Here is a 27314-nt window from a genome sequence, read left to right as displayed (position 1 = left end):
AACAGTACCTATTAATCAGCCTCTTCCCATCCTTCCCACACCCCTTGTCTCCCCAGCCCCTCATAGCCACCATGCTCCTCTAAACTTCTATGAGATCAACTGTTTTAGATTCTACATATTAATGAGATTATGTGGTGACTGTCTTTCTGTGCCTGGTTTATTTCCTTTAACATGACAATCTCTAGTTCCATCCACATTGCCTCAAATGACAGGATTTCATTCCTTTATGTGACTGAATAGTATTCCATTTAAGTGTGCAAGTATATGCAAGTGTATCACATTTTTTAGCCTATTTATCAGTTTATTCCATATCTTTGCTATTGTAAGTAGTGCTGCAATAAACATGGAAATGCAGGTATCTCTTTGATACACTGACTTAATTTCTTTTGAATATATACCTAGTAGTAGGACTGCTGGATCATATGGTAGTTCCATTTTGAGTTATTTGAGGAGCCTCTATGCTGTTTCCCATAATGATGTACTAATTTACAATCATACCATCAATATGCAAGAGTTCCCTTTTCCCAACTGTTAATTAATGTGTAATGGTTAATTTGAATTGTCAACTTGATTGGATTAAGAGATGCAGATGATTAAGAGGCTTCTGGGTGTGTCAGTGAGGGCTTGTCTTGGAATAATTGGAATGTGGGACAGTGAACTGAAGTGGAGAACTTCCCTAAGTGTGGGCAGCACTGCCCAATAGGATGGAATAAAAGCTGGAAGAACAAGGAAGCAGATGCAGATGCAAGCTTGGCTCTTCTTGAATGGGTTCTAGATCGCTGCTTCGACTCTCACTTCTTCACTCTTCCAAAGTGGACTCTGCCAGTGATTCTCCAGGGAGTTTCCAGAAGGCTTGGTCTGAGACTAGGCTAGTACTATTGATTCTTCTTGTTCTGGGACTTCTGACTCTTGGATTGTGCAACTACTGGTTCTTCCAGCTCTCTAACCTACAGATGGCCACTGTGGCCTATCTGGCTTCTGGTGGTATAAGTCAATCTAATAAATCTCCTTTTTATAATCATACTTCCTGTTGATTCTATTCCTCTACAGAATCCTGACTAATACAAGTTGTATTCCCAAAGCACTGCTTCTGAATGAAATACATAAGCAACATCTTGCCAGGCTCTATAGACACCCGATTTCTCATGGATGCTTCATGTCTTATGGTGTGTGGGTGAACAAAATGCTTGACTACTTTTTTTGGGTACCTTTTCTGTGACCAATAATGGCAAGGCATGGTGGTGAGCATCTTGGGTCTTCCAACTGCCCTCCCCCAGGGTTCTTCCCACTTCAGTGCACTGCTGAACAACTCCACATCTCTAGTACACCTCTGAGGTTCTAGGCATACTCTAAATCTAGAGTGACCTCCTACTATACAAATCTTGCCTATTCACAAATACTTTTCAGTCATCAAACTGGCTGCATATGTCTGGTGAGAGCAGATTGAATCTATGTTGATCCAAGTGACAACTGGCAGCCTGGAGGCCCCTGGGGGAAAATCCAGTAAACTGACAGCATCGCAAAGGTGAATGCAAACAGTTTGCGTGCAAAGGTTGAGCTGTAAACAGTTTGCGTGCGAAGGCTGAGCACTGGGGAGGACATGAGGTTTGAAAATGGAAAGAGAATATTAAAAATTCATCTGCAGTCATCTGGGCACTATCCAGAGGATTGGAATGGATGGAAAAGCTTGGTTTAGTTTTAAAACTGAAAAGCTTGACGGATACAATAACGGAGAGTGCCACACTGGAACCTGTATATTTATATCAGAGAATGCCCATGACCTTCACACTTGTAAACAAGAAGGAGAGTAATTAGAGGACACAGCTTTGATAGCTTCTCAGTATAAGGAAAAACACTCTGTGAGTTTGGTCAACATCCTAACAGACAGCAGGCCATCCCAGGGGACACATGAACTGAGTTCTTTATGGACTTACATAGGACTTATTTTTTTTTAAACCAATCGAAACACATTTCAGAAAATGTTGTCCCATGGGACACAATTTCCCTACTTGGTCTTGGCAATTATTTACCTGAGGTTGGCAACTGAGGAGGTAAGTAGGTGAGAAATTTCCTTCCAGTCAGTCTGAAGTATGGGTGGAGGTAGGAATTATGCAATTGGGCAGCAGCCAGCCATACAATAAACCAGTGATCTATTATGCCCTAGAAAGCAGAAGTCTGTGTCTCCAACCTCCAGGAGGGAGCAGATTATTTTCTATTTTGATGTAGAGAACAGGAAAAAAAAAAAAAAAAAACCCAGGAAGGTACAATCAGGGTTTCCAAAGCTAACCCTGAAACATTTGTGAACTAAAAAACACTGTAGATAAAATATAAGTTGGGCCCCCGCTAGTGAGAGCCTTTCTGACCAGAACAAGCTCCGAGTCCCGGAGCCAGTGCAGCGCAGCGTACTCCGGCATGCAAGCAGATTCAGGAACCAGGATAGGGCAGCAAGAGACCTCCCCAAGTAGCCTGGACCCCTGCGGTGGGAGGTGCCGTTCAAGGCTAGCTTCTTGGAGCAGACCGCCCAGTGAGAGCTTGACGGATAGAACCAGCCACAAGCCCCTGAACCAGCGGAGAGCTTTGATCCGCAAGCAGCCTCTGGGATCAGGGCAGGGCAGCCAGAGACCTCTTCAGGCGGCTCTGCCTACTCCGGCTGCAGGCTCTCTACACGGGGCGATCCAAGATGGCGGCCTAGAGGGAGACTGCACCCCCAGTCGCTCCAGAACCCAGGAGTTAAGAAGGGGAGGCATTGAGAGACTCGGACTGAAATAGAGCCACGGGTGAGTCTGCCCACTGGGTAAAGCTCGGCCCGGGTGGCAGGCCCAGATAGAGGTGGCTTATCGGAGCCGGGCAGGGCAGCTAGAGTCTTCCACAGGCAGTCCTGCACACTCCGGAGGTGGGCCCCGCCCACACAGCCAGCTTCTCCAGGTTCCCGGAGCGGGCCCGCTAGTGAGAGCCTTTCTGACCAGAACAGCTCCAAGTCCTGGAGCCAGCGCAGCACAGCATACTCTGGCACAAAAGCAGCTTCAGGGACCAGGATAGGGCAGCCAGAGACGTCCCCAAGTAGCCTGGACCCCTGCGGTGGGAGGTGCCTTTCAAGGCTAGCTTCTCAGAGCAGACCACCCAGTGAGAGGTTTTCTACATAGAACCAGCCACAAGCCCCCGAACCAACGGAGAGCTTCGATCCGCAAGCAGCCTCTGGGATCAGGGCAGGGCAGCCAGAGACCTCTTCAGGCGGCTCTGCCCACTCCGGCTGCAGGCTCTCTACACGGGGCGATCCAAGATGGCGGCCTAGAGGGAGACTGCACCCCCAGTCGCTCCAGAACCCAGGAGTTAAGAAGGGGAGGCATTGAGAGACTCGGACTGAAATAGAGCCACAGGTGAGTCTGCCCACTGGGTAAAGCTTGGCCCGGGTGGCAGGCCCAGATAGAGGTGGCTTATCGGAGCCGGGCAGGGCAGCTAGAGTCTTCCCAAGGTAGCCTTCCACACTCCGGCAGTGGGCTCCTGCCACACGGCCAGCTGCACGGTGCAGGCCCACAGTGAGAGCATTTCCGCACAGAGCCAGTTCCAAACCGTGGAACCAGTAGGGGGCTAGGGGCAGTTTTCTTCGGATGGGCTGCTTTATCAGATTCCTCCAAGACATCAGGCTACTGAAGGCTGGGAGATGATACACTGGAAATTTACCGGGACACTATAAGCCAATAGCGGAAAACTGCAATATCTCAGGGTCCCACTGACAGCTGACCAATATGAGAAAACAAGGGAAGAAAATGTCCCAAACAAACCTAGATACTACATCAATAAAACCCAATGACAGCACAGCAGAAGAAATGTCAGAAAGGGAGTTCAGAATGTACGTAATTAAAACGATCAGGGAAGCTAATGAGGAGATGAAAGAGCAAATGCAGGCATTGAAGGAGGAGATGAAAGAGCAAATGCAGGCATTAAATGATCGCACCAATCAACAGTTAAAAGACCAAATACGGGAAGCAAGAGATCATTTCAATAAAGAGTTAGAGATACTGAAAAAAAAACAAACTGAAATACTTGAAATGAAGGAAACAATAAACCAAGTTAAAAACTCCATAGAAAGCATAACCAATAGGATAGAACACCTGGAAGACAGAACCTCAGACATTGAAGACAAATTATTTAATCTTGAAAGCAAAGTTGGCCAAACAGAAAAGATGGTAAGAAATCATGAACAGAATCTACAAGAATTATGGGATATCATGAAAAGGCCAAATTTAAGAATTATTGGGATTGAGGAAGGCTTAGAGAAACAAACCAAAGGAATGAACAATCTATTCAATGAAATAATAACAGAAAATTTCCCAAATCTGAAGAATGAAATGGAAAACCAAGTACAAGAGGCTTATAGAACTCCAAACATACAAAATTACAACAGACCCACACCAAGGCACATTATTATGAAAATACCTAACATACAAAATAAAGACAGAATTTTAAAGGCCGCGAGAGAAAAGAATCAAATTACATTCAGAGGGAAACCAATAAGAATATCAGCAGATTTTTCAATCCAGACCCTAAAAGCTAGAAGGGCCTGGAACAACATTTTTCAAGCTCTGAAAGAAAACGGATGCCAACCAAGAATCTTATACCCAGCAAAACTTACCTTCAGATTTGACGATGAAATAAGATCCTTCCATGATAAACAAAAGCTAAAGGAATTTTCAAAAAGAAAGCCAGCATTACAGAACATTCTCAGCAAAATATTCCATGAGGAAGAGATGAAAAACAACGATGCAAATCAGCAACAGGAGGTGCTAGCCTAAAGGAATAGCCAAATAAAGGAGAAACCAAATCATGTCAAAAACAAATATGAGTCAATTGACTGGGAATACAAATCATATCACAATAATAACCCTGAATGTTAATGGCCTGAATTCATCAATCAAAAGACACAGACTGGCAGATTGGATTAAAAAGAAAAATCCAACAATATGCTGCCTGCAAGAGACTCATCTCCTAGAAAGAGACACCCATAGACTAAAGGTGAAAGGATGGGGAAAAACATACCATGCACACGGACACAGCAAAAAAGCTGGAGTATCCATCCTCATTTCAGATAATGTGGACTTCAAACCAAAACTAGTCAGAAGGGATAAAGAAGGACATTACATGCTGCTTAAGGGAAGCATAAATCAGCAAGACATAACAATCATAAATATCTATGCCCCGAACATTGGCTCATCCATGTACGTCAAACAAATCCTTCTCAATTCCAGAAATCAAACAGACCACAACACAATAATACTAGGCGATTTTAACATACCTCTCTCACCACTGGATAGATCATCCAAACAAAAATTGAATAAAGAAACTATAGATCTCAACAACACAATCAACAATTTAGACTTAACGGACATATATAGAATATACCATCCAACAAAGAACGAATACACTTTCTTCTCAGCAGCACATGGATCCTTCTCTAAAATAGACCATATTTTATGCCACAAAGTTACTGTTAGCAAATACAAGAAGATAGAGATACTACCTTGTACTCTATCAGATCATAATGGATTGAAATTAGAAATAAATGACAGAATAAAAAACAGAAACTTCTCCAATACCTGGAGATTAAATAATACACTATTATATGATGAATGGATAACAGAAGACATCAGGAGGGAAATAAAAAAATTCTTAGAAGTAAACGAGAACAAAGACACATCATATCAAAATCTCTGGGACACTATGAAAGCAGTACTTAGAGGAAGATTTACTTCATGGGGTGCATTCAAAAAAAGAAGTAGAAATCAACAAATAAACGACTTAACACTACAGCTCAAAGCGCTAGAAAAAGAAGAGCAGACCAATACCAAAAGTAGTAGAAGACAGGAAATAGTTAAAATCAGAGCCGAAATCAACGAAATCGAAACAAAAGAAACAATTGGAAAAATTAACAAAATAAATAGTTGGTTCTTTGAAAAAATAAATAAAATTGATAAACCCTTAGCCACACTAACAAAGAGAAAGAGGGAGAAAACTCAAATTACTAAAATTCGAACTAAAATGAACAAGGAAACATCACAACAGACACGAGTGAAATACAAAACATAATTAGAAGCTATTTCGAAAATCTATACTCCAACAAAACAGAAAACCTCGAAGACATCAACAAATTTCTAGAGACATATGAATTACCTAAACTGAACGAGGAGGACATACACAACTTAAATAAACCAATTTCAAGCAATGAAATAGAAGAGGTCATCAAAAGCCTACCAACAAAGAAAAGTCCAGGACCAGATGGGTTCTCAGCCGAGTTCTACAAAACCTTTAAAGAAGAGCTCATTCCAATACTCCTCAAACTATTCCATGAAATAGAAGAGGAGGGAACCCTCCCAAACTCGTTCTATGAAGCCAATATCACCCTGATACCTAAACCAGACAGAGACACATAGAGGAAAGAAAATTTCAGACCAATATCCTTAATGAACATCGACGCAAAAATTCTCAACAAAATTTTAGCAAATCGCATACAAATATATATTAAAAAGATAGTGCACCACGATCAAGTGGGTTTTATCCCAGGGATGCAAGGTTGGTTCAACATTCGGAAATCAATAAATGTCATTCACCATATCAACAGACTTAAAGTTAAGAATCACATGATTATTTCAATAGATGCAGAAAAAGCATTCGATAAAATACAGCACCCCTTCATGCTCAAAACACTAGAAAAAATTGGGGTAGTGGGAACATTCCTTAACATTATAAAGGCAATCTACGCTAAGCCCATGGCTAATATCATTCTAAATGGTGAAAAACTGAAAGCGTTCCCCCTAAAAACTGGAACAAGGCAGGGATGCCCTCTTTCACTCCTTCTATTTAACATCATCCTTGAGACTCTAGCCAGAGCAATCAGACAAACCAAAGAAATTAAAGGGATACGAATAGGAAAAGAAGAACTCAAACTATCCCTGTTCGCTGATGACATGATTATATATTTAGAGGAACCTGGAAATTCCACCAGAAAACTTTTATAACTCATAAGTGAATTCAGTAATGTAGCAGGTTACAAGATCAATGCTCATAAATCCAATGCATTTTTATACATAAGTGATGAGTCTTCAGAAAGAGAAATAAGGAAAACTACCCCATTCACAATAGCATCGAAAAAAATAAAATACTTGGGAATCAATCTCACAAAAGAGGTGAAAGACCTCTACAATGAGAACTACAGAACACTAAAGAAAGAAATTCAAGAAAACCTTAGAAGATGGAAAGATCTCCCATGTTCCTGGATAGGCAGAATTAATATTGTCAAAATGGCTATACTACCTAAAGTGCTATACAGATTCAATGCAATTCCAATTAAAATCCCAATGATGTACCTTGAAGAAATAGAGCAAGCAATTATGAAATTCATCTGGAAGAATAAAAAACCTAGAATAGCTAAAGCAATCCTCAGTAGCAAGAGCGAAGCAGGGGGTATTGCAATACCAGATCTTCAACTCTACTACAAAGCAATAGTAACAAAAATGGCATGGTATTGGTACCAAAATAGACAGGTAGATCAATGGTACAGAATAGAGGACATGGACACAAACCCAAATAAATACAATTTTCTCATACTAGACAAAGGTTCCAGAAATATGCAATGGAGAAAAGATAGCCTTTTCAACAAATGGTGCTGGGAAAACTGGAAAACCATATGCAATAGAATGAAATTAAACCCCTATCTCTCACCCTACACAAAACTCAACTCAAAATGGATCAAGGACCTCGGAATCAGACCAGAGACCCTGCATCTTATAGAAGAAAAAGTAGGTCCAAATCTTCAACTTGTTGGCTTAGGATCAGACTTCCTTAACAGGACTCCCATAGCACAAGAAATAAAAGCAAGAATCAACAACTGGGATAGATTCAAACTAAAGAGCTTTCTCTCAGCAAAGGAAACTATCAGAAATGTGAAGAGAGAGCCTACAGAGTGGGAGAATATCTTTGCCAACCATACCTCAGAAAGAGCGCTAATTTCCAGAATCTGTAAAGAACTCAAAAAACTCTACACAAAGAATACAAATAATCCAATCAACAAATGGGCTAAGGAAATGAACAGACACTTCACAGAAGAAGATGTACAAGTAATCAACAGATATATGAAAAAATGTTCAACATCCCTAGTAATAAGGGAAATGCAAATCAAAACTACCCTAAGATTTCATCTCACCCCAATTAGAATGGTGATTATCAAGAATACAAGCAACAATAGGTGTTGGAGAGGATATGGTGAAAAAGAAACACTCATACATTGCTGGTGGGGTTGAAAATTAGTGCAGCCACTCTGGAAAGCAGTGTGGAGATTCCTCAGAAAGCTTGGAATGGAAACACCATTTGACCCAGCTATCCCACTCCTTGGCCTATACCCAAAGGACTTAAAATCAGCATACTACAGAGATACAGCCACATCAATGTTCATTGCTGCTCAATTCACCATAGCCAGATTGTGGAACCAACCTAGATGCCCTTCAGTTGATGAATGGATAAAGAAACTGTGGCATATTTATACAATGGAATATTACTCCGCAATGAAGAATGATAAAATTATGGCATTTGTAGGCAAATGGACGAAATTGGAGAATATCATGCTAAGTGAGATAAACCAATCTCAAAAAACTAAAGGACGAATGATCTCGCTGATAAGCGGATGAGGACATATAATGGGGGGTGGGAGGGGTTAGCGTTAGGTTTAGGGTTAGGTTTAGGGTTAGGTATAAGGAAAGCGGTAAGAATGAAGGAAAGAAGGATTGTATAGAGGGAAAAGAGGGGTGGGAGGGGTGGGGGGGAAGGGAAAAAAAATAAACATCATTGCCCTATGTAAACGTATGATTACACAAATGGTATGCCTTGACTCTATGTACAAATAGAGAAACAACATGTATCCCATTTGTATATAATTTAAAAAAAATATATGGCTATTCCAATCAAATTAAAAGTTACCTTTATTACTTAAGAACTTTGAAGATTTTGGCTATCTTATGTTTTATAGAACAATAAATGCATTAGACAAATATATATATATATATATATATATATATATATATATATAAGTTGGTGTGAAAGTATTTTTATTTTCATAAGACTTATTATTTATAAGAAGTATGGGTTCTATTTATCAAGGTTAAGTTTCTTTCTTTCTCTGAGGGTGAAAATTAGTGGTTTAATTGTGACATGGTAGCTGCCAAACTTTCATACTAAAAATTCAGCTACTTCAGGACATGGTAGAAAAAGCAGGATCAGACTTACCCTCTTGCCCCAAACTACCAAAAAAATCATGACTGAAATACACAAGGCAATGGTTTTTCAAGACACTGAACCTCAGGCAATGAAGCACAGTGATCCCTGGGAGTTGGAAATAAAGGGAAGGAACCTACAATTTACGCTGTTTATTACCTAGAGGCACTTTTCAGGCTGTGATGCAGGGAATCAGGGGATCCAAGTGGAGCCAGGGACTTCCCTGAATTAAGAAAATGAAGTTGAAGGTTCAGGGAGGTGAGGAGGTACCTACATGGTACAGAGAGAGCAGAGCTCCACAAAGAGAGAAATGGAGAACTGAGGAGCACCCTCCAACTCAGTTGAGTCCTGATCAGAGCATGTCTGTGAATAAAGTACCCTAGGCTGGTGAAAGAATCCTGCAAAGGACAAGAGGAACAGTCTTAGAGTTCACAGAGGTCAGAAATAGACCCTGTTCCCACTAGTCAGAGGAAATACCTCAAAGTTCATGGGCACCAAGGACAGTGCTCAGAGGGCTTTTGCCTCTGTAGTATGGTAAAATTCTGAAGCTAATGACTGCGTCATACCTACTCAATGAAGCTGAAATGCAAGACCCAAAGTGATCAAACTCTTTTTTGAAGTAATGCAAATTTATCTAAGAAAAAAGCTAAAAAATTGAAATAAAAATATATGTAAGACCCAAAAAGGAAAAATTCACTATGTTTGGCATTTAAAAATTTATCAGGCCTGCAAAAAAGCAGGGGCATACAAACCATAAGGAGAAATTTCAATCCTTTCAAACTGACAAATGACACAGAGAATGGAATTGCTAGACAATGATATTAAAATGATTATTATGGCTATATTTATATATACAGGAATATAAGAAGTACAGGGATGACTCAATATATTACATAGAGACAAAGAAGATGAAAAAGATCTAAATAAAAATTCTAGAGATACAGCCCCTAATGCCCAATGTCTAAGAAAAAAAATATACCATATGAAATTAATAGCAGATTAGACACTATTCCTAGGAAAAGATAAGTGACTTGAAAGTTCATGATAGCATTACTAACAATAGTCAAAAAGTGGAGAACCCCAAAATGCCAAATGATGTGTGGATAAAAAAATGTGGTATGTCCATACAGTGGAATGTTATTCAGACATAAAAAAGGATGATACACTGATTCATGTGATGACATGGTTGATTCTTGAAAACCTAACACTAACTGAAAAAAGCAGACATGACAGGCCACAGGTGGAATGATTCCATTTATACAAAATGTCCAGAGTAGTTACATCCATAAAGCAGAGAGCAGACAAGTGGCTGTCAGGGGCTGGTGTACAAGAGTGACTGATAATGAGTACAGAATTTCTGTTTGGGTTGATGAAAATGTTTTGGAATTAAAGATGATGATTACACAATTTTGTTAAAATATGAAAACCCACTAAAGATATTTTCACAGATGTATTTGATCACAGGGATATTTTACTGCCATTTATTCTAAAATTTTCACTCATCTTTAGCTTGACACTGTGGCATGGATATTATTCCCATTTTAGAGAAGAAGAAACTGAGGCTCAGAGGAATTATGTAATTTTCCCAAGGTCACACATCATGTGAATAACTGAACCAGGATTTGAGCCAGTTCAGTCTATTTTGGGCCAAGTCAACCTGGTAACATGAAGAGGTACAGGGAAAGTTTCTAGTGGAAGCCACTAAGAACTAACATTTTACAGGTGCACGAAGAGAACCAATAGAGAGGAAGGTTCCCAGAGTCAAAGAAAGGAAAGGGTTTTAAGAAGAAATAAGGAATAGAACATGTCTAATAAGACTTAATTACCAAGAAGTCATTAGTGACCTTTCCAGACCGAGGATCAATAAAATGGTAGGAAGGAGGAGGCAGTCAGTTGGCAGTGGGTTATGGAGTCATCTGTAAGATGCTGCAGTTTGGATCTTGAGTGACCTTGAAGGTCCATGTGTTTAAGGCATGGTCCCCAGAGTGATGTTATTGGGAGGTGGCAGAACCTTTAGGTATTGGGGACCAGTGGGAGGACCTCAGATCACTGGGCCATGCCCATGAAAAGGACAGTGGGACCCTGGCAACTTCCTCTTCCTCTCCTTTGCTCCCTGGCTTGTGATGTCAGCAGTTTTGTTCTACCACACACTCCTGCCATGGTGTACTGCTTTGCCACAGGCCCCAAAGCAATGAGGCTAATTAATCATGCACTGGAATCTCAGCAACCATGAGCCAGAATAAACCTTTTAGTTATCTCAGGTATTTTATTATAGTGATAAAAAAATCTGACGAACCCATAAGTAAAGGGACACAGATGGGGAACATGAAAAATTCTTTCATAAGCCAAATGGGAAGAGAAAGTTATTAGCAATATGAGGGTTGGGGGGAGTTTGTACTGGCTTGTTTTTTTTTTTAAGGACTGAAGAGATGACAGAAAATACAACCCTTTCCCACCTTCGATTTACAAAGCAGCAGGAGAGAAAAGAACTCCTAAATTCACCACCCAGAGAGCCTCCCCTAGCTAGATGCCATTTGAAGACTCAAAGGTCTTATGTAGGCACTAAGTGTTTCAGTTGATCTTTGATATTCAGTGATGTGAAGAAAGAAGAGCTACTATTAAAAAGAAGTAAAGGAAGCAAGGGTTTGAGCTTGGGAGCAGGAAAACTGTATCTCCCACATCTCTCCACTATAGTTATGCAGCATTTCCACATTGCCATTCTCTAAGGTAGCTTGAACTCCACCTATGATAGGAGAGATCCTAAGCTGGGATTTTTCAAACTTTTGCTCCTGCATGAAAATATCCTGCTTCTATGGATTGAATGTTTGTGTTGCTTTGGAATTTATATGTTGAGGCCCTAATCCTCAAAGTGAAGGCATTTGGAAGGTGCCTTTAGAAGGCCGTAGGAGCCCTCATGAATGGAACCAGTGTTATAAGAAGAGGCATGAAGGAAAATGATCTCTTCCTCCCCCCTGTGAAGACATGGCCAGAAGGCTTTCACTTGCAAGGGAGGAAGAAAACTTTCACCAGAAATCAAAGCAGCCAGCACTCCTAGACTCCAGAACTAAGAGAAATAAATTTACCATGTTTAAGCCATAGAGCCTATGACTTAACAGTCTATCACAGCTCAGGCTAAGACGCCTGCACAATTGCCTGAGTGTTAGTGGAAACTGAATATGATGAGATAGCACTCTTGTGATTATGCTATATTATTTATCAAGAAAAAGATTATTTCGAGTGAAGTTGACTTAGGGAAGCCTGATAAACCAAAGTTTTCTACAGATGGTCACAGAGGGGGAAGTCAGAGATCTGAAGCCTGAGAAGGATTCAGTACAGGATCACTGGTTTGAAGACTCAGAGTGCCACCTGGCAAGAAATAGAGATGACCAAATAAGCTGGTCCTTCCAGCAAAGAAACAGGAACCTCATGCCTACAGCCACAATCAGCTGGGTTCTACCAACAATCTGAATGACTTTGGAAGCAGACTTTTTTCAAAAATCTGTGGTCAAGAACTCAGCCTGGCTATCATCCTGATTTCAGCCTTGTGATACTCGGAGCAGAGAACTTGGTTAAACCACAGCTGGATTTCTGATCTACCGAACTATAAGTTAGTAAGCAGATACTATTATAAAAATTTTTTAAAGGAAAGGAAAGATTAGTGAAAAGATCATAAGATAAACTATCCAAAATGAAACACACAGAAAAAAACGTCTCAAGAAGTGAACAGAGTATGAGTTTGGATAGGAGATACAGGCTAAGTTCAAATGGCTTAATATATGTTTAATTAGAGAACTTGAGGACAAGGGTAAGGACTGAAAATTTTTGGAAAATGATAGAAAAACAAAGGCAGACATATTCCAAATTTGATCAAAATAAGATTCAGGAGTCTCAACATCTCTCAAGTTCAAAAGGGGAAGAAAACTACACAAGGCATATTATAATCAAATTTTTCAAAATCAGAGAAAGAATATTTTTAAAACTGCGAGTGGGGTGGGGGATATGTATTATGTATAAAGGAACAAAGATAAGTATAAAAGCAGACTTTTCACTGGAAACCAGTTAAACAAGAAAATAGTGGAACAACATCTTGACATTTTTTTTAACTTGAATTCAGAACTTGAATTCTGAACAAAGTAAAATGAAGGTGAACAAAAATCGAAAGACTTAATCACAATCAAACCTCTACTGTACAAAACCTTAAAGAAATCTTTCGGATAGATGAAAAATGATACCAGATGAAAATTTGGATCTCTACAAAGGCATAAAGAACACTGAAAATGGAAACTAAAAGAGAAAACATAATTTTTTCTTATTTAAATATCTTTAAAAGAAAACTGAGTATTGTTAGTTGACAATAATCACAATGCACTATGAGTTTATAATGTATATAGGAACAAAATATTTGACAATAGCACAAATGCCAGAAGGAGAGAGATAGAAGTACACTGCTATAATACATGTGGAGCAAATGCTGACAGATTTGAAAGTAGATACAGACAAGTCTACAATTATAGTTTTAGATTTCAGAGCTTTCCTCAATTACTGACAGAACGTGGAGACGGAAAACCAGGAAGAGTATAGAATACTTGAACAGTGCTGTCAATCAAATTACCTTATGATATTTATAGAAAACTTTACAAGAAAAGGCAGGATAGACGTTGTCTTTAAGTATGCAAGAATCATTTATTAAGATAAACCTTGTTGTGGGTCCTAAAGCAAATCTCAATAAATTTTAAAAGGATTCAAGTCACCAAGAAATGTATATTTGGTCTCTGCCCATCATTCCTGACACAGAGACCCTAAAATTTTTGTAATGTCCTGAGTGATCGGGTGCTAGGGGCATCCTTTGTTCTAATATTTGGTCTTTGATCCCAATTCCTGACACAGGGCTCTTAAATCCCTTGAAATTTCCTAGGAGTATCTCTTATGTTAATGAGGAGACTCTTGGTGCAGTGTGGATGGCTTCAGGATGGGGCTGGTCCACTAGAAAGGTGGACAGAGGTGTGAACATTCAGCTCTATCCCCTATGTTCTGGGGAGCAAAGAGGGACTGGAAATTGAGGTAATGATCCATCATACCTATGTGATAAAGTTTATGTAAAATCTCTAAACTATAAGGTTTGGAGAGCTTCTAGGTTGGTCGTGTGGCACACCCCAACTCCATGGGTCCAGAAGCTTCTATGCTTGGTATCTTTGACTTTATCCTATGTACCTCTTCATCTGGATGTTTGCTTGTATTCTTTGGCATATCCTTTACAGTAAACTGATAAATGTAAGTAAAGTGTTTCCCTGAGTTCTGTGAGCTGTTATAGCAAATTATGAAATCTAAGGCAGGGGTTGGGGTTGCCTCTGATTTGTAGCCAGATTGCACAGAAGTGCAGCATCTACTAGTTATGGCATTTGAGGTAGGGGGAAGTCTTGTGACATTGAGCCCTTAACAGGTGGGGTTTGTGCTAACTATGGGTGTTAGTTTCAGAACTGAAATAAATTGTAAGAAATCCAGCTGGTATTAACAGAGGATTGGGAAAAATATTTTGGGTGTGAAAACCCCACACATTTTGATATCAGAGGTGAGTAGAGGGATAGAGCTTTCTTTTATCATCCAAAATATGTCTTCCAGAAATAATGAAATTATAAAGTGATATAAATAAGAGAAAGATTTATTGAAAGTTCCCAAATACTTGCAAACAACAAAAAAGTCATACTTCTAAATAGTCAACACGCATAAATCTAAAGCATTTTTATATGCAAGTAACAAAACAGCTGAAAGGGAAATGAGGAAAACAACCCCATTTGCAATAGCCTCAAAAAAAAAAATACTTGGGAATCAATCTAACCAAAGAGGTAAAAGATCTCTACAATGAAAACTGCAAAACATTGAAGAAAGAAATTAAGGAAGACCTTAGAAGATGGAAAGATCTCCCATGTTCTTGGATAGGCAGAATTAATATTGTCAAAATGGCCATACTACCAAAAGTGCTATACAGATTCAATGCAATTCCAATTAAAATCCCGATGATGTACCTTACAGAAATAGAGCAAGCAATCATGAAATTCATCTGGAAGAATAAGAAACCCAGAATAGCTAAAGCAATCCTTAGCACGAAGAATGAAACAGGGGGTATCACAATACCAGAACTTCAACTATAGTACAAAGCAATAGTAACAAAAACAGCATGGTATTGGCACCAAAATAGACAGGTAGATCAATGGTACAGAATAGAGGACATGGACACAAACCCAAATAAATACAATTTTCTCATACTAGACAAAGGTGCCAAAAATATGCAATGGAGAAAAGATAGTCTTTTCAACAAATGGTGCTGGGAAAACTGGAAATCCATATGCAACAGAATGAAACTAAACCCCCATCTCTTACCTGCACAAAAATCAACTCACAATGGATCAAGGACCTTGGAATCCGATTAGAGCCCCTGCATCTTATAGAAGAAAAAGTAGGTCCAAATCTTCAACTTGTTGGCTTAGGATCAGACTTCCTTAACAGGACTCCCAAAGCACAAGAAATAAAAGCAAGAATCAATAACTGGGATAGATTCAAACTAAATAGCTTTCTCTCAGCAAAGGAAACTATCAGCAATGTGAAGAGAGAACCTACAGAGTGGGAGAAAATCTTTGCCAATCATACTTCAGATAGAGCACTAATTTCCAGAATATATAAAGAACTCAAAAAACTCTACACTAAGAATACAAGTAACCCAATCAACAAATGGGCTAAGGATATGAACAGACGCTTCACAGAAGAAGATCAACAAGTAATCAACAAACATATGAAAAAATGTTCACCATCTTTAGTAATAAGAGAAATGCAAATCAAAACTACACTAAGATTCCATCTCACCCCAATTAGAATGGCGATTATCAAGAATACAAGCAACAATAGGTGTTGGAGAGGATGTGGGGAGAAAGGTACACTCATACATTGCTGGTGGGCCTACAAATTAGTGCAGCCACTCTGGAAAGCAGTGTGGAGATTCCTTAGAAAACTTGGAATGGACCTACCATTTAACCCAGCTATCCCACTCCTCGGCCTATACCCAAAGGACTTAAAATCAGCATACTACAGAGATAGAGCCACATCAACGTTCATAGCTGCTCAATTCACAATAGACAGAATGTGGAACCAACCTAGATGTCCTTCAATTGATGAATGGATAAAGAAACTGTGGCACGTATATATACAATGGAATATTACTCAGCTATAAAGAATAATAAAATTATGGCATTTGCAGGCAAATGGATGAAATTGGAGAATATTATGTTAAGTGAGATAAGCCAATCTCAAAAATCCAAAAGACGAATGATCTCACTGATAAGTGGATGATGACACATAATGGGGGGTTGGAGCGGGGCAAGAATGGAGGAAGGAGGGACTGTATAGAGGGAAAAGAGAGGTGGGAGGGGTGGGGGGAAGGAAAAAATAACGGAATGAATCAAACGTCATTACCCTATGTAAATGTATGATTATGCAAATGGTATGCTGTTACTCCATGTACAAACAGAAAAAAACATGTATCCCATTTGTTTACAATAAAAATAAATTTAAAAAATAGTCATATGCAAAAGGAGAAATAAAAAAGGGAAATTTGAAAATATCTTGAACTCAAGAAAGATTAAAACCCAATATATCAAAATCTGTAGATTGCATCAATGGCAGTACATAGAGGGAAATTTATCCTACTAAACACACTCATTAGAAAACTAAGCACTTTAGTCAGTTAAACCCAGTCTAAGCAGAGAAAAAAAGAAATCATAATGACAAAAACAGAAGTCAGTTAGTTGCATATCCTTATATAAGAAAAAAAATTCAAACCACACCTCACCCTACATACAAAAGTCAATTCAAATGGGTCATAGACTTAAATGTGAAACTTCCACCTTTAGATCTTTTAGAAGAAAATGAAGGAGAAAACCTTTGTGACTTTGAATTATGCAAATATTTTTCAGAGAAACCAAAAATCAAGATCCATAAAAGAAAAAAATGAATTTAACCTCATTAAAATTCAGAACATCTACTCTTCAAAAGACACTGTTAGGAAAAGGCAAAAAAGTCACATAAAACATAATAAAACCATCAGTTATTAGGCAAATGCAAATTAAAACTACAAGGAGATATCATGACACACCTCTGAGAATGCCCACAATTGAAAAGACTGACCATACTCAGTGTTGGCAGAACATGGAAGAACTGCAACTTTTACATATCACTGTTGAGAAAGTAAAAAGGTAAACTACTGTGGAAAACCATTTGGCACCTTTCAAAAAGTTTAACAAATAGCTGCCATATGCTCCAGCCATTCCACTCCTAGATATTTGCTCAAGAGAAATTAAATCAGGAACTCATATCAAGACTAGTATGGATGTAATAGTAACTTTACTTATATGGGAAAAGGAAAAAATTCCCAAATGGCCATCAATAGGTAAATGGGTAAATTAGGGTAGCCACACAATTCTATTCCAATAAAATTCCAATAAAAAGGCATGAACTATTACCACATGATTTTAAAATGTAATCACGTGAGTGAAAGAAGTTGGTAAAAATAGCATATATATGATATGATTCCATTTATGCAAAACTTTAGAAAATACAAGCTACAGTGACAGAAAAGATCAATGATTGGGGATTGGGATGGAACATGGAGGGCTAGGCAGGAGGGATTTCCAGTAGGCACCATGAAACTTGGGAGATGAGGGATGTGTATATTATCTTGATTGATGCAATGGTTTCACATGTCAAAATTTATCAAATTGCAAGTTTTATATATGAGCAGTTTAGTATTTGTTAATTACAATAAAAATGTTTCCAAACTGTTGCACCATGGATTTTCTTTTTTTAGGATTTTCTAGAAACAAATATTTCCATGATTTCAACCTTTGTTGTTCTTACATTTTAGGTATGTATTTTGGAAATAGTCCAAATTTTTGGAAATAGTTTAAAAAGCTAGATTTTTACAGTATATAATAACCACTTAAATACCTTTTGACTACTCTATAAATGAAAGTAGACTAGGAATCAAAGTCTTTTTCCCCCTCTCTCTTTTTAGTGTTTTTATTAGTACCTTAGAACTATGCATAATAATGGGGTTCATTTTGACATATTCATAAATACCTATGACATAATTTGCTCCATTCCAATCCCCAGTGCTATACTGTTGGGGTTTCCGGGACCCCCAGCCTTGGGCACGGTCAAGATGGCGCCTGATGCTGAGCCAAAAGCGGCCAGCTATACAGTAAACATCCAGCGAATTCCAATGATTGGCTAGTTAACGATGTGATTAGAGCATGCCCCCCTCGTGTACCTATCCTATGCTTGCAGCTGTCCGCGTTTACCTCGTGTACTCTCCCCTGATTGGTTGAAGTGTATATAAGCCTGGTGGGTGGGAGAGTAGAGGAGGCGGCGGAGGCTGAAGCTGAGCTGGAAGCTGGGAGTGCGCGGAAGCTGGGAGTAAGAAGAAGCTGAGAGAAGAGAAGCTGGGAGTGCGCGGAAGCTGGGAGTAAGAGAAGTGTAGGAGAGGGACTGTGCATAATAAACTTCCAAAGCTTCAGACATTTGTCGTGTCTCTCTCTGCGGCCAGAGGGAGCGCGATACTATACCTTTCCCTCCCCCTTTCCGTCCCAATGATCTCTTCCTCTACTCCATTGATCTTTGTTTGGTCTAGATTTTAGTTCATGTACATTTATTATGACATATTTGAGTCCTTTTGTAATTTTATTTTATTATTTGAGTTCCTCTTCTCTCTCTCTTTCTTCCTTCTTTTCCCTCCCTTTTTTCTTTTCTCCATCTGTGTTAATTCCCCCAAATTATATTAATGTTTCAACCTCTTATTTCAACTTTTTCTTCTGTACTGGTTCAGAACTATACACTATTTCATTGTTTATCCTAGAATTTTTAACATAAACATTTGAACTTAACAAAGTGTAAGATGACATAACACCTTTACCTCCCCATAAAATATAAAAACCTTACTTATGATGGTTGTTTCCTTGAGTGTTTACTCATTACATATTTTAGTTTGCTATGTGGCCACAAGTTCTACAGCATTTTAAATGGAATCTTCAGAGCACAGTGGAAGCAGGGATTCCAGCTTTTAAATTGCAGCAGGACAGACTTGTTATGGTTTGGATGTGAGATGTTACTCCATAAGCTCATGTGTGAGGCAATGCAAGAAGGTTCAGGAAGAAATGATTGGGTTGTAAGAGCCTTAACCCAATCAGTGGATTAATCCCCTGATGGGATTAATAGAATGGTAACTAAAGATGGGTAGGGTGTGGCTAAAGGAGGTGGGTATTGGGGGCATGGCTTTGGGGTATATATTTTGTATTTGGTGAGTGGGTTCTCTCTCTCTGCTTCCTGATCATCGTGTGAGCTGCTTCCATCTGCCTCACACTTCTGCCATGATGTTCTGCCTCATCTTGAGCTCTGAGGAATGGAGCTGACCTTCTATGGACTGAAACCTCTGAAACTGTAAGCCAAATAAACTTTTCCTCCTCTACAGTTGTTCTGCTTGGGTCCTTTTAGTCACAGCAGCGAAAAAGCTGACTAAAATACTTGTGGTTAGGAGTCCTCAGAAAGGGCTTGCTCCTCTCACCCTTCTTCTGTCAGAGTCGGAGCTGCATTAGGTCAGTTACCTACAGGACTAGGTTTCTTTTTCTCCTTAATTCATCCAGCAAGAGTACTACCCTTCAGAAATTTCAGACTTATTCAGGGTCTATGGATCTGATCTCTCACCCTATTTAGGCACCGAGCTTTGTCTCTCAATCCTTTCAGATGTGCCTTTGGTCTATTTCTTGTATATTTTTAGTCATTCAGAAACTTGAATAAGTTCTATATTCTTCAAACTTCCTGGAAAATGGTACAGTGACTAAGGATGCAAGTTTGGAATTCCAATTGCCTGGGTTGAGACCAAGTGTTAAAGCTTGGATCTGGAATGTTCCTCAAAGACTCAAGTGTTGGAAGCTTGGTCCCCAGTGCAGCAATGTTCAGAGGTGGAGCTTTAGGGAGGTGGTTGGATCATGAGGGCTCAGACCTCAGTGGATTAATCCACTGAAGTATTCGAAGCTGAAGGGATTATTAGGAGGTGGGGGAAACTGTAGGAGGTACAATCTCATGGAAGGGAGTGGTCCTTGGGGCTGTACCCTTGGACACTAGGTCGTGTCCCCATTCCCCACCTCTCCCTGCTTCCCTCTCTCATAAGGAATCACAAGGTGAGCGGTTTTCTTCTGCTCAGTCCTCTGCCATGTATCTGCCTTGGAGCCTGCTGACCATGGACTAAAACCTCTGAAACAGCAAATCAAAATAAATCTTTCTTCCTTTAATATATTTTTCTCAGGTATTTGTCACAGTGATGAAAAACTGATTAACACACCAAGGCTTTACTCCTTGTGACTTTATTACTCGTGACATTGGGGAAATTAGTTAAAAATCTCTGTACCTCAGTTTTCTCACATGTAAAGGGACAGACAATAATGGCACATGTTTCATGGAGTTACTGGGACATTAAATAAGTTAATATAGTTAAAGAGCTTAGGACAGTATCTGACATTTAATAAGAAATCAAACACAAGCTACTATTATAGCCACTATTTTCTGGTAAAGAAAATACATTAAAATTACACTGTGGGCTATTCTACAGAGGAGTTAATGCCTTATAACATGAATATTCAAATTAAGTTTCAACTTTCAAGTGATCTTACATAGCTTATTCATATCTGAATGTGAACAACTGTTTTCCTCACTGACAAGATAACCATCATTTGATATCCATTGTTTCTGTTTTTCTCTGTTATAGAAAAAAATATGTCTTGAGGTGAGATCTTTGATGTCTGATTTTCAATTATAAATAGGTTCTACATGCTGTTGGAATAGCAGATGCCCCTACCCAAAGAAATTCTCCCCCCAAACACATCATAACATATTGTTTTGGAAGGTAAAGATGATGCCAGCGACTGGCTCATTTCATCTAGAGTCAGACAGTACCAGCCTATGTATGTCAACCCCTGGACCATCATTAATAATACACAGGCTGGCATTGCTCTGTTAGTGGCATTTGAGTCAAACAAACTCCAAGTTTAAGTCTTCTCCCCAATAAAGCAGATCACATTTCGTAAATACCTGGTGAATGAAGTTTGGTGGTGGAAGCTGCTGTTCTCTTAGGAGATGAAACAGTAGGTTTATTAGCATCTTGATCTTTTTGTGCTTCTTTCTTTGTTCCTATATGTAGTTTTGAGAAGAGAAATAGAAAGCAAAAGCTAGTTACAATCCAAAGGGTAAGGGAACATAAATTGTTTGTGCAAAGGGCAGCTTAACAAAAGGCAAACGGAACAATAACAACAAAATATTTGGATGATTTGTTGCTATGGTCACTATCCCCTGGGCTGGAGAAATGACATATGTGTTTATAGCAAAGGGAATTTAGTTTTGAGTGGTCAGGGAAAGGATCATATTGCTGTCTCTGGTTTGATGAAAAACGCCCCCTTCTCTGAGGTTACCATCACCCCAGTGACCCTCACAAAGTATCTGAAAATTAAAATCTTACTGTCTTTAGCCACCAACTTGGTCTGCCAGCCTCTCTCTGCTGAAACAATTTTTCAGAAGACAGGGAAGGAAGTTGTAGCTGAACATCACTGTTAATGACTTCAGCATCATCCGGAGCCCAGCCACAGGGGACACGTTTTGAACTCTAATTAATTTGCATGCAGCTGATCCACAGAGGTGACCTAGAGAGCCTTCTAGCTCTCTTGGCTGCAGCTGAGACTTTGAGGAATCTGAGCGCAGGTGATATCTGGAAACAATGTGGATGTGCCTCAAATCATGTTGGGGACAGACCGGCCACAAAGGTGGCATCTCCCTTGTGTACTGGTCACAACACTTACCTTCATATCACTTTCATTGCAAAGTCAAAGAACAATGGATGGAAGATTAGAGAAATCACACAGACTTAACTGTTCCCAGACTTGCCTCTGCTTCCCTACTTTCATTTAAAAACAAAGTTTGGGATGGTATCAGACACAGAACGTGAATGTCCCCCAAACCCAACAACCTAACTGTCCTTTCCAGGGAATGCTAACAGTTTGGTGTTTAATCCCCCTGATCTTTTAATAAGTATTCATAGTTAAATAAATAAATAAATAAATGCAAATACACCTATTAGTTAAATAAATTAATCAAACATGAATTTCTTTTAAACTAACCACGTTTGGGAGAGATATTTTATATCAGCCTATTTACAGATCTTTGTTTAAAGTGCCACATCATATTCATGAGAAAAGATGTACCATAATTCATTTTACCATCCTCCCCTGGAAGAATGTGCAGATTGTGTACAAGTTTTAGCTATCAAAATAACTATATGTGCTACAGTAAGCATTCTGCTAATTTCATCTTTGTATACATGCACCAATGTCTTTAGAGGGTGAATGCACAGATGCACTTTTGCTGGATTATGGGGTCTACTCATTTGCAAAGTGTTAGACTGCTTTCGGTTTTCTACCCAAAGGATACACTAACTCATACTTCCAAATGACCATGTATAAGAACAACTCTTCTTACAACATGCTCAGTGTCCCACCAACATTGAAGTCTAAATCTACTTTTGCCACAAATCAAGAATCCTTATATATTGGTCATATGCATTTCTTTGTTTGGAAATCACTTAATTACACAAAGTTATTTTTAGAACTACTTTGCCCATTTTCGTATTAATGTGTAAGAACTCTTCATTTATTCTAGATGGCAATCCTTTACTATTTCATATATTACGTTATTAGCTTTTCAGTTTTTAAAACTTATAGTATCTATAGTTTAAAAATTTCATATGTTCAAATAGGTCAATTTCCCCCTTTATAACTTTAAAAGCACTATTACAGATTTATATGTAAATCTATAATTTACTTATTTTGGGGCTCAAGGAAGTTTGGTATTTCAACCATTTCTCCACTCCACAGAGGTCCCAGGCACCCATCAGGATACACCATATGGAACTAACCTTTCCCATCTCTGCTGTCTCTCTGCTTTGATTTTAGGTATCAACAAATGTGGATGATACCATGACTTCTGAGAACTGAGAAGGGAAACACTTTAAAGACCAAAAAAACTCCACCAAAAATGCTTCCTAAATAAAGCTAAGCATGAATATTTATTTAGCCTTTCATTATTTTCAATTCAGCTTTCATAGAGTACAGTTGTGGCCTCAATTAGAAATTTAAATATTGATCCCTTTAACCCTGCAATTCTTTCTTTCTTGTTTTTTTTTTTTTTTTTTTTTGAGAAGTTCTGGGACTTTTTATATATAATGGTTACTATGACACAATTCAATAGGAAGCAAGCTTCCTGAGCATAGGAATTGGTCATGTTTGATGATGGAGGAGAGCATTATGCTTCACACTAAATGACATTCAATACAAACTTAGTGACCCTGCAATTTTATTTCTACCAATGTCTCCTTGGAAAACTCCCATAAGTGTGCAAAGATGTACACTCAAAGACAATGATTACATTACTTACCAAAATGAAGATGTGTAAATAACTAAAATGCACATTGGGGAATGATTAAATAAATTATGGTATATCCAAACCATGGAGTACTATTAAAACTACCATTGAAAACAATGAGGCAGCTCTGTAGTATGCGGGCATGGAAAAATAGCCATAGCAACAAAAATGCTAGTTGTTGAACAGAATGCATGGTATCATCCCATTTTTATAACACAAAATGTCATCTGCCTTATGTACACAGATGCATAGGTATATGTATAAATGTAAAAATATTTGAAAGACATGCAAACTTTTTAATAGTGTTTACTTCTGAACAGTAGGACTGAGGGATTTTACTATTTATTTTAATATGCTTCCACAGTATCTCTCTTTTTTATGATGATCATACAATACTTGTATAATAAGAAATAAAGACAATAAAAAGAGAGAAACCAAAATCCAAATGAAAATAATTTGTCTAATCCATGATAGGATAGGAGACACCAGTCTAGTTTAAGCAATCCTAGAGGAATAACTTGGATGGAGAGTTTCATATTCCCTCTGCCAACAAACCTCTCTGTAGGATACAGACTGCCTGGGGGGGATGCCTATGTAGTTATGGAATTCTTGATGGTCTAGAAAATTAAAGCCATTAGTCAAGACATTCCTTCTTCTTGCAGCCTTCTTCAATCTAGATTCATCCTAAATGTTTTCTAAGTCCACTATAAGGTACCCTTGAAATCCACAGGGTCTCTGAGTGTCTAGTAATGCTAGTGTGGTCTTTGGTCTCATGATTTTCCCATTGTCCTTGGTCTTTGGTCTCATGGTTTTCCTGTTGTCCTTGGTTATTCTCTCTTTCTCTCTCAGCCTCCTTTGCTTCTGTTTCCTTCATTTCCTGTACTTGAGAAAAAGTATCCCAAGCTGCTGCCCTAGACTTTTCCTGTCTCCTCTTCTGGGTGAGCTTGTCCACTCAACCTGCTTGCACCACAGGTGTCTGTACACCAGGGGCTACAAAAGTCGTCATTTCTAGTGCAGGTGGACCAGACGTCTCCCCTGAGATCTGGACCTGGTTCCACTGACACAGATATCACCACTAACCTACTAGATGAAAGAACCATTATAACCCAAATGGAGCTACCAAACCAGCTTCCTCTCAGACCTAGCCTTCTTCTGTGACATTTTCCTGGTCCATTCTTCCCCCACTCACTGACACTAGAAACCATTTGTCCTCATCCTTATCCTCCCACATCTAAGCAGTCACTAGGTCTTCCTGCCTCTGCCTCTGTAGTGGTGCCTAAACTACAAAAATCTCCTGAATGGTTTCTCTGTCTCATGTTTTGCCTTCTTCATCTTTATCAAACTCATCCTCCTTAACACTTCCAGAAGGACAGTCATTAACCAGATTACATGTGTTTATTTTCAAAAGCCTTTCCAAAGGCTTTTGTTATGGTCTTCTAGGAAGTCCCAACTCCATGGCATGGGATAAGTGACCTCCAGGATCTCATATCCTCTGCCCCTTGTCCTACCTGTCATATCATAGATCCCAGTCTGCAGGGTCATAACCCATGTTTTCCCCTTAAACTAAAAGGTTCAACCTCTCTTGGGTCTGCCTGGTCTGCTGATTACTCTCATATTCAGCTCATTTCTCTTCTTGGAATCCTTCTTATTAGTTCCTGTTGCTGCTATTATGAAAGATTATAAACTTAGTGATTTAAAACAACCCAAATTGCAGGACACAGGGTGCACACCTATAATCCCAGCAGCTTGGGAGGCTGAGGCAGGAGGATCTTGAGCTCAAAGTCAGCCTCAGCAACTTAGCAAGGTTCTAAAGCGAATCAATGAAAGACTCTGTCTTTAAATAAAATACAAAAAAGGACTGGGGATGTGACTCACTGGCTAAGCACCACTGGGTTTACTCCCTGGTACCAAAAAACAAAACAAAAACAAAAACAAAAACAAACAAACAAAAAAACCCAAGTTTACTCTTATACTTTGGAGGGTCAGAAATCTGAGATCATTCTACTGGGCTAAAGCCAATGTGTCATCAGGACTAGTTCCTTTTGGAATCTCAAGAGGAGAGTTCTTTCTTTTTTTCAGCTTCTAGTGGTTTCCTTTATTTCTTGGCTCATGGTTTCTTCTTCTGTGTTCAAGGTATATCATTCCAATCCCTGCTTCCCTCATTTATATCTCCTCTAACTCCTCCTGATTACCTCTTAAAAGGATACTTTGGATTACACTGAGCTTGTCTAGATAATCCAGGATAATCTTCCTATTTCATATTCTAACTTAATCACATCTGTGGCAATACTGAAAGATTCTAGCAATAAGTACATGAAGATATTTGGGGGTCATTATTCAGCCTACCACAACTTCCCCATATAACTGAATGAAATAATGAAGAAGCTCTTTTTACTCATTAAAAACACACACACACACACACACACACTAACTTCTTGATCTATCTTAGTTCCCTGTATTCCTAAAAAGCATTTATAAAACTTTTTCTAACTTCCTTGACATTTCTTGGATAGCCATCTTTCCTTAGACTTTAATCAGCTTTCCCTACTTTCTTTCCCCTTGCAGATGACATGTCTCTTGCCTGGTCTGACCAGATCCTTTTAATAGTATCCATGCTGACCTTGGAATCACCCTTCTCTGCCCTTGATGCATGTGGTTCAGTGGGGCAGACCCATTTGGATCTGGAGGTGGGCATGTGGTCCAGTCCTGCCTAATCAGAACTCAGCACCACTCTGGTGTTATGCTATGTCTTGGTTTGAGAATGAAAACAAGATCTGATCTGGAACCATCATGTTCCTGCCTTGGAAATATTGCTGGAATTACTAGAAAAGAATTTTCTTTCTGATAGATTCCTAAGCTGGTGGGAGGTAAATCTGAAATTGCTGTTGAGCATTGTATTAGGGTTCTTTACAGAAACAAAATCAAAAGATTATATACTTGTGTGTGTGTGTGTGTGTGTCTACATATATATATACACATACACACATATATATACAAATTTATTAGGAAATAACTATTATTACATAAGTTGAAAAGTTTTAAGATGGCCATTTGCAAGCTCTCCAGAGAAGAGAGCCAGAGAAGCTGGTATGACACTCTCCAGCAAACCAGAAGCCCCAGAACAAGGGAAGCCTATGGGGCAACCACCAGTCCTTCGGAGAGTCACTGGCACAAGTTTTAGAATCCAAATGCTAAAGAATCTGGAGTCTGATATATAAGGGTAGCAGCAGAAGAAAATGTGTCCCCACCTCTTAGGGAGGAACCAGAGAGAATTTCCCCCTTCTTTCACTTTCTTGCTCCTTCCAGGCCCCCCAGTTGATTGGACGTTAAGAGCAGGTCTTCCTCACTCAGTTCACTGACCCACACGCCAATCTTCTCTGGAAATATCCTCACAGACCACCCAGAAGCATGTCTTACCAATTTAGGTATCCCTAAATCCAGTCAAGTTGACACCCCCAAATTAACCATCACAACTTTCTTTGTTTCCAGTGGGGGCCTTTCTGAGAAAAAAAACAGCAGAGGGGAAAGAAGGACCAGGAGATGGA

General features: G+C 39.1%; 1 protein-coding gene across 3 annotated transcripts in view; it reads right to left on the bottom strand.

Annotated features, from left to right (window-relative positions):
- Nucleotides 1–27314, bottom strand: part of Mtus2 (microtubule associated scaffold protein 2) — a 380442-nt gene that overhangs the window by 131186 nt on the left and 221942 nt on the right. For all 3 annotated transcript variants that reach the window (XR_007108842.1, XM_047553964.1, XM_047553965.1), the window contains exon 5: nt 21391–21489. Coding sequence is in view for 2 of the 3 variants with exons in the window: in XM_047553964.1 (XP_047409920.1) it covers nt 21391–21489 (99 nt within the window). In the remaining variant the exon portion in view is untranslated. The remainder of the gene's footprint in view (nt 1–21390; nt 21490–27314) is intronic.

Source organism: Sciurus carolinensis, chromosome 5 (assembly GCF_902686445.1).
Source record: "Sciurus carolinensis chromosome 5, mSciCar1.2, whole genome shotgun sequence".
NCBI classification, from domain to species: Eukaryota; Metazoa; Chordata; class Mammalia; order Rodentia; family Sciuridae; genus Sciurus; species Sciurus carolinensis.
The sequence above is the reverse complement of the archived record's forward strand: the minus strand, read 5'-3'. Positions and strand labels throughout refer to the sequence as shown.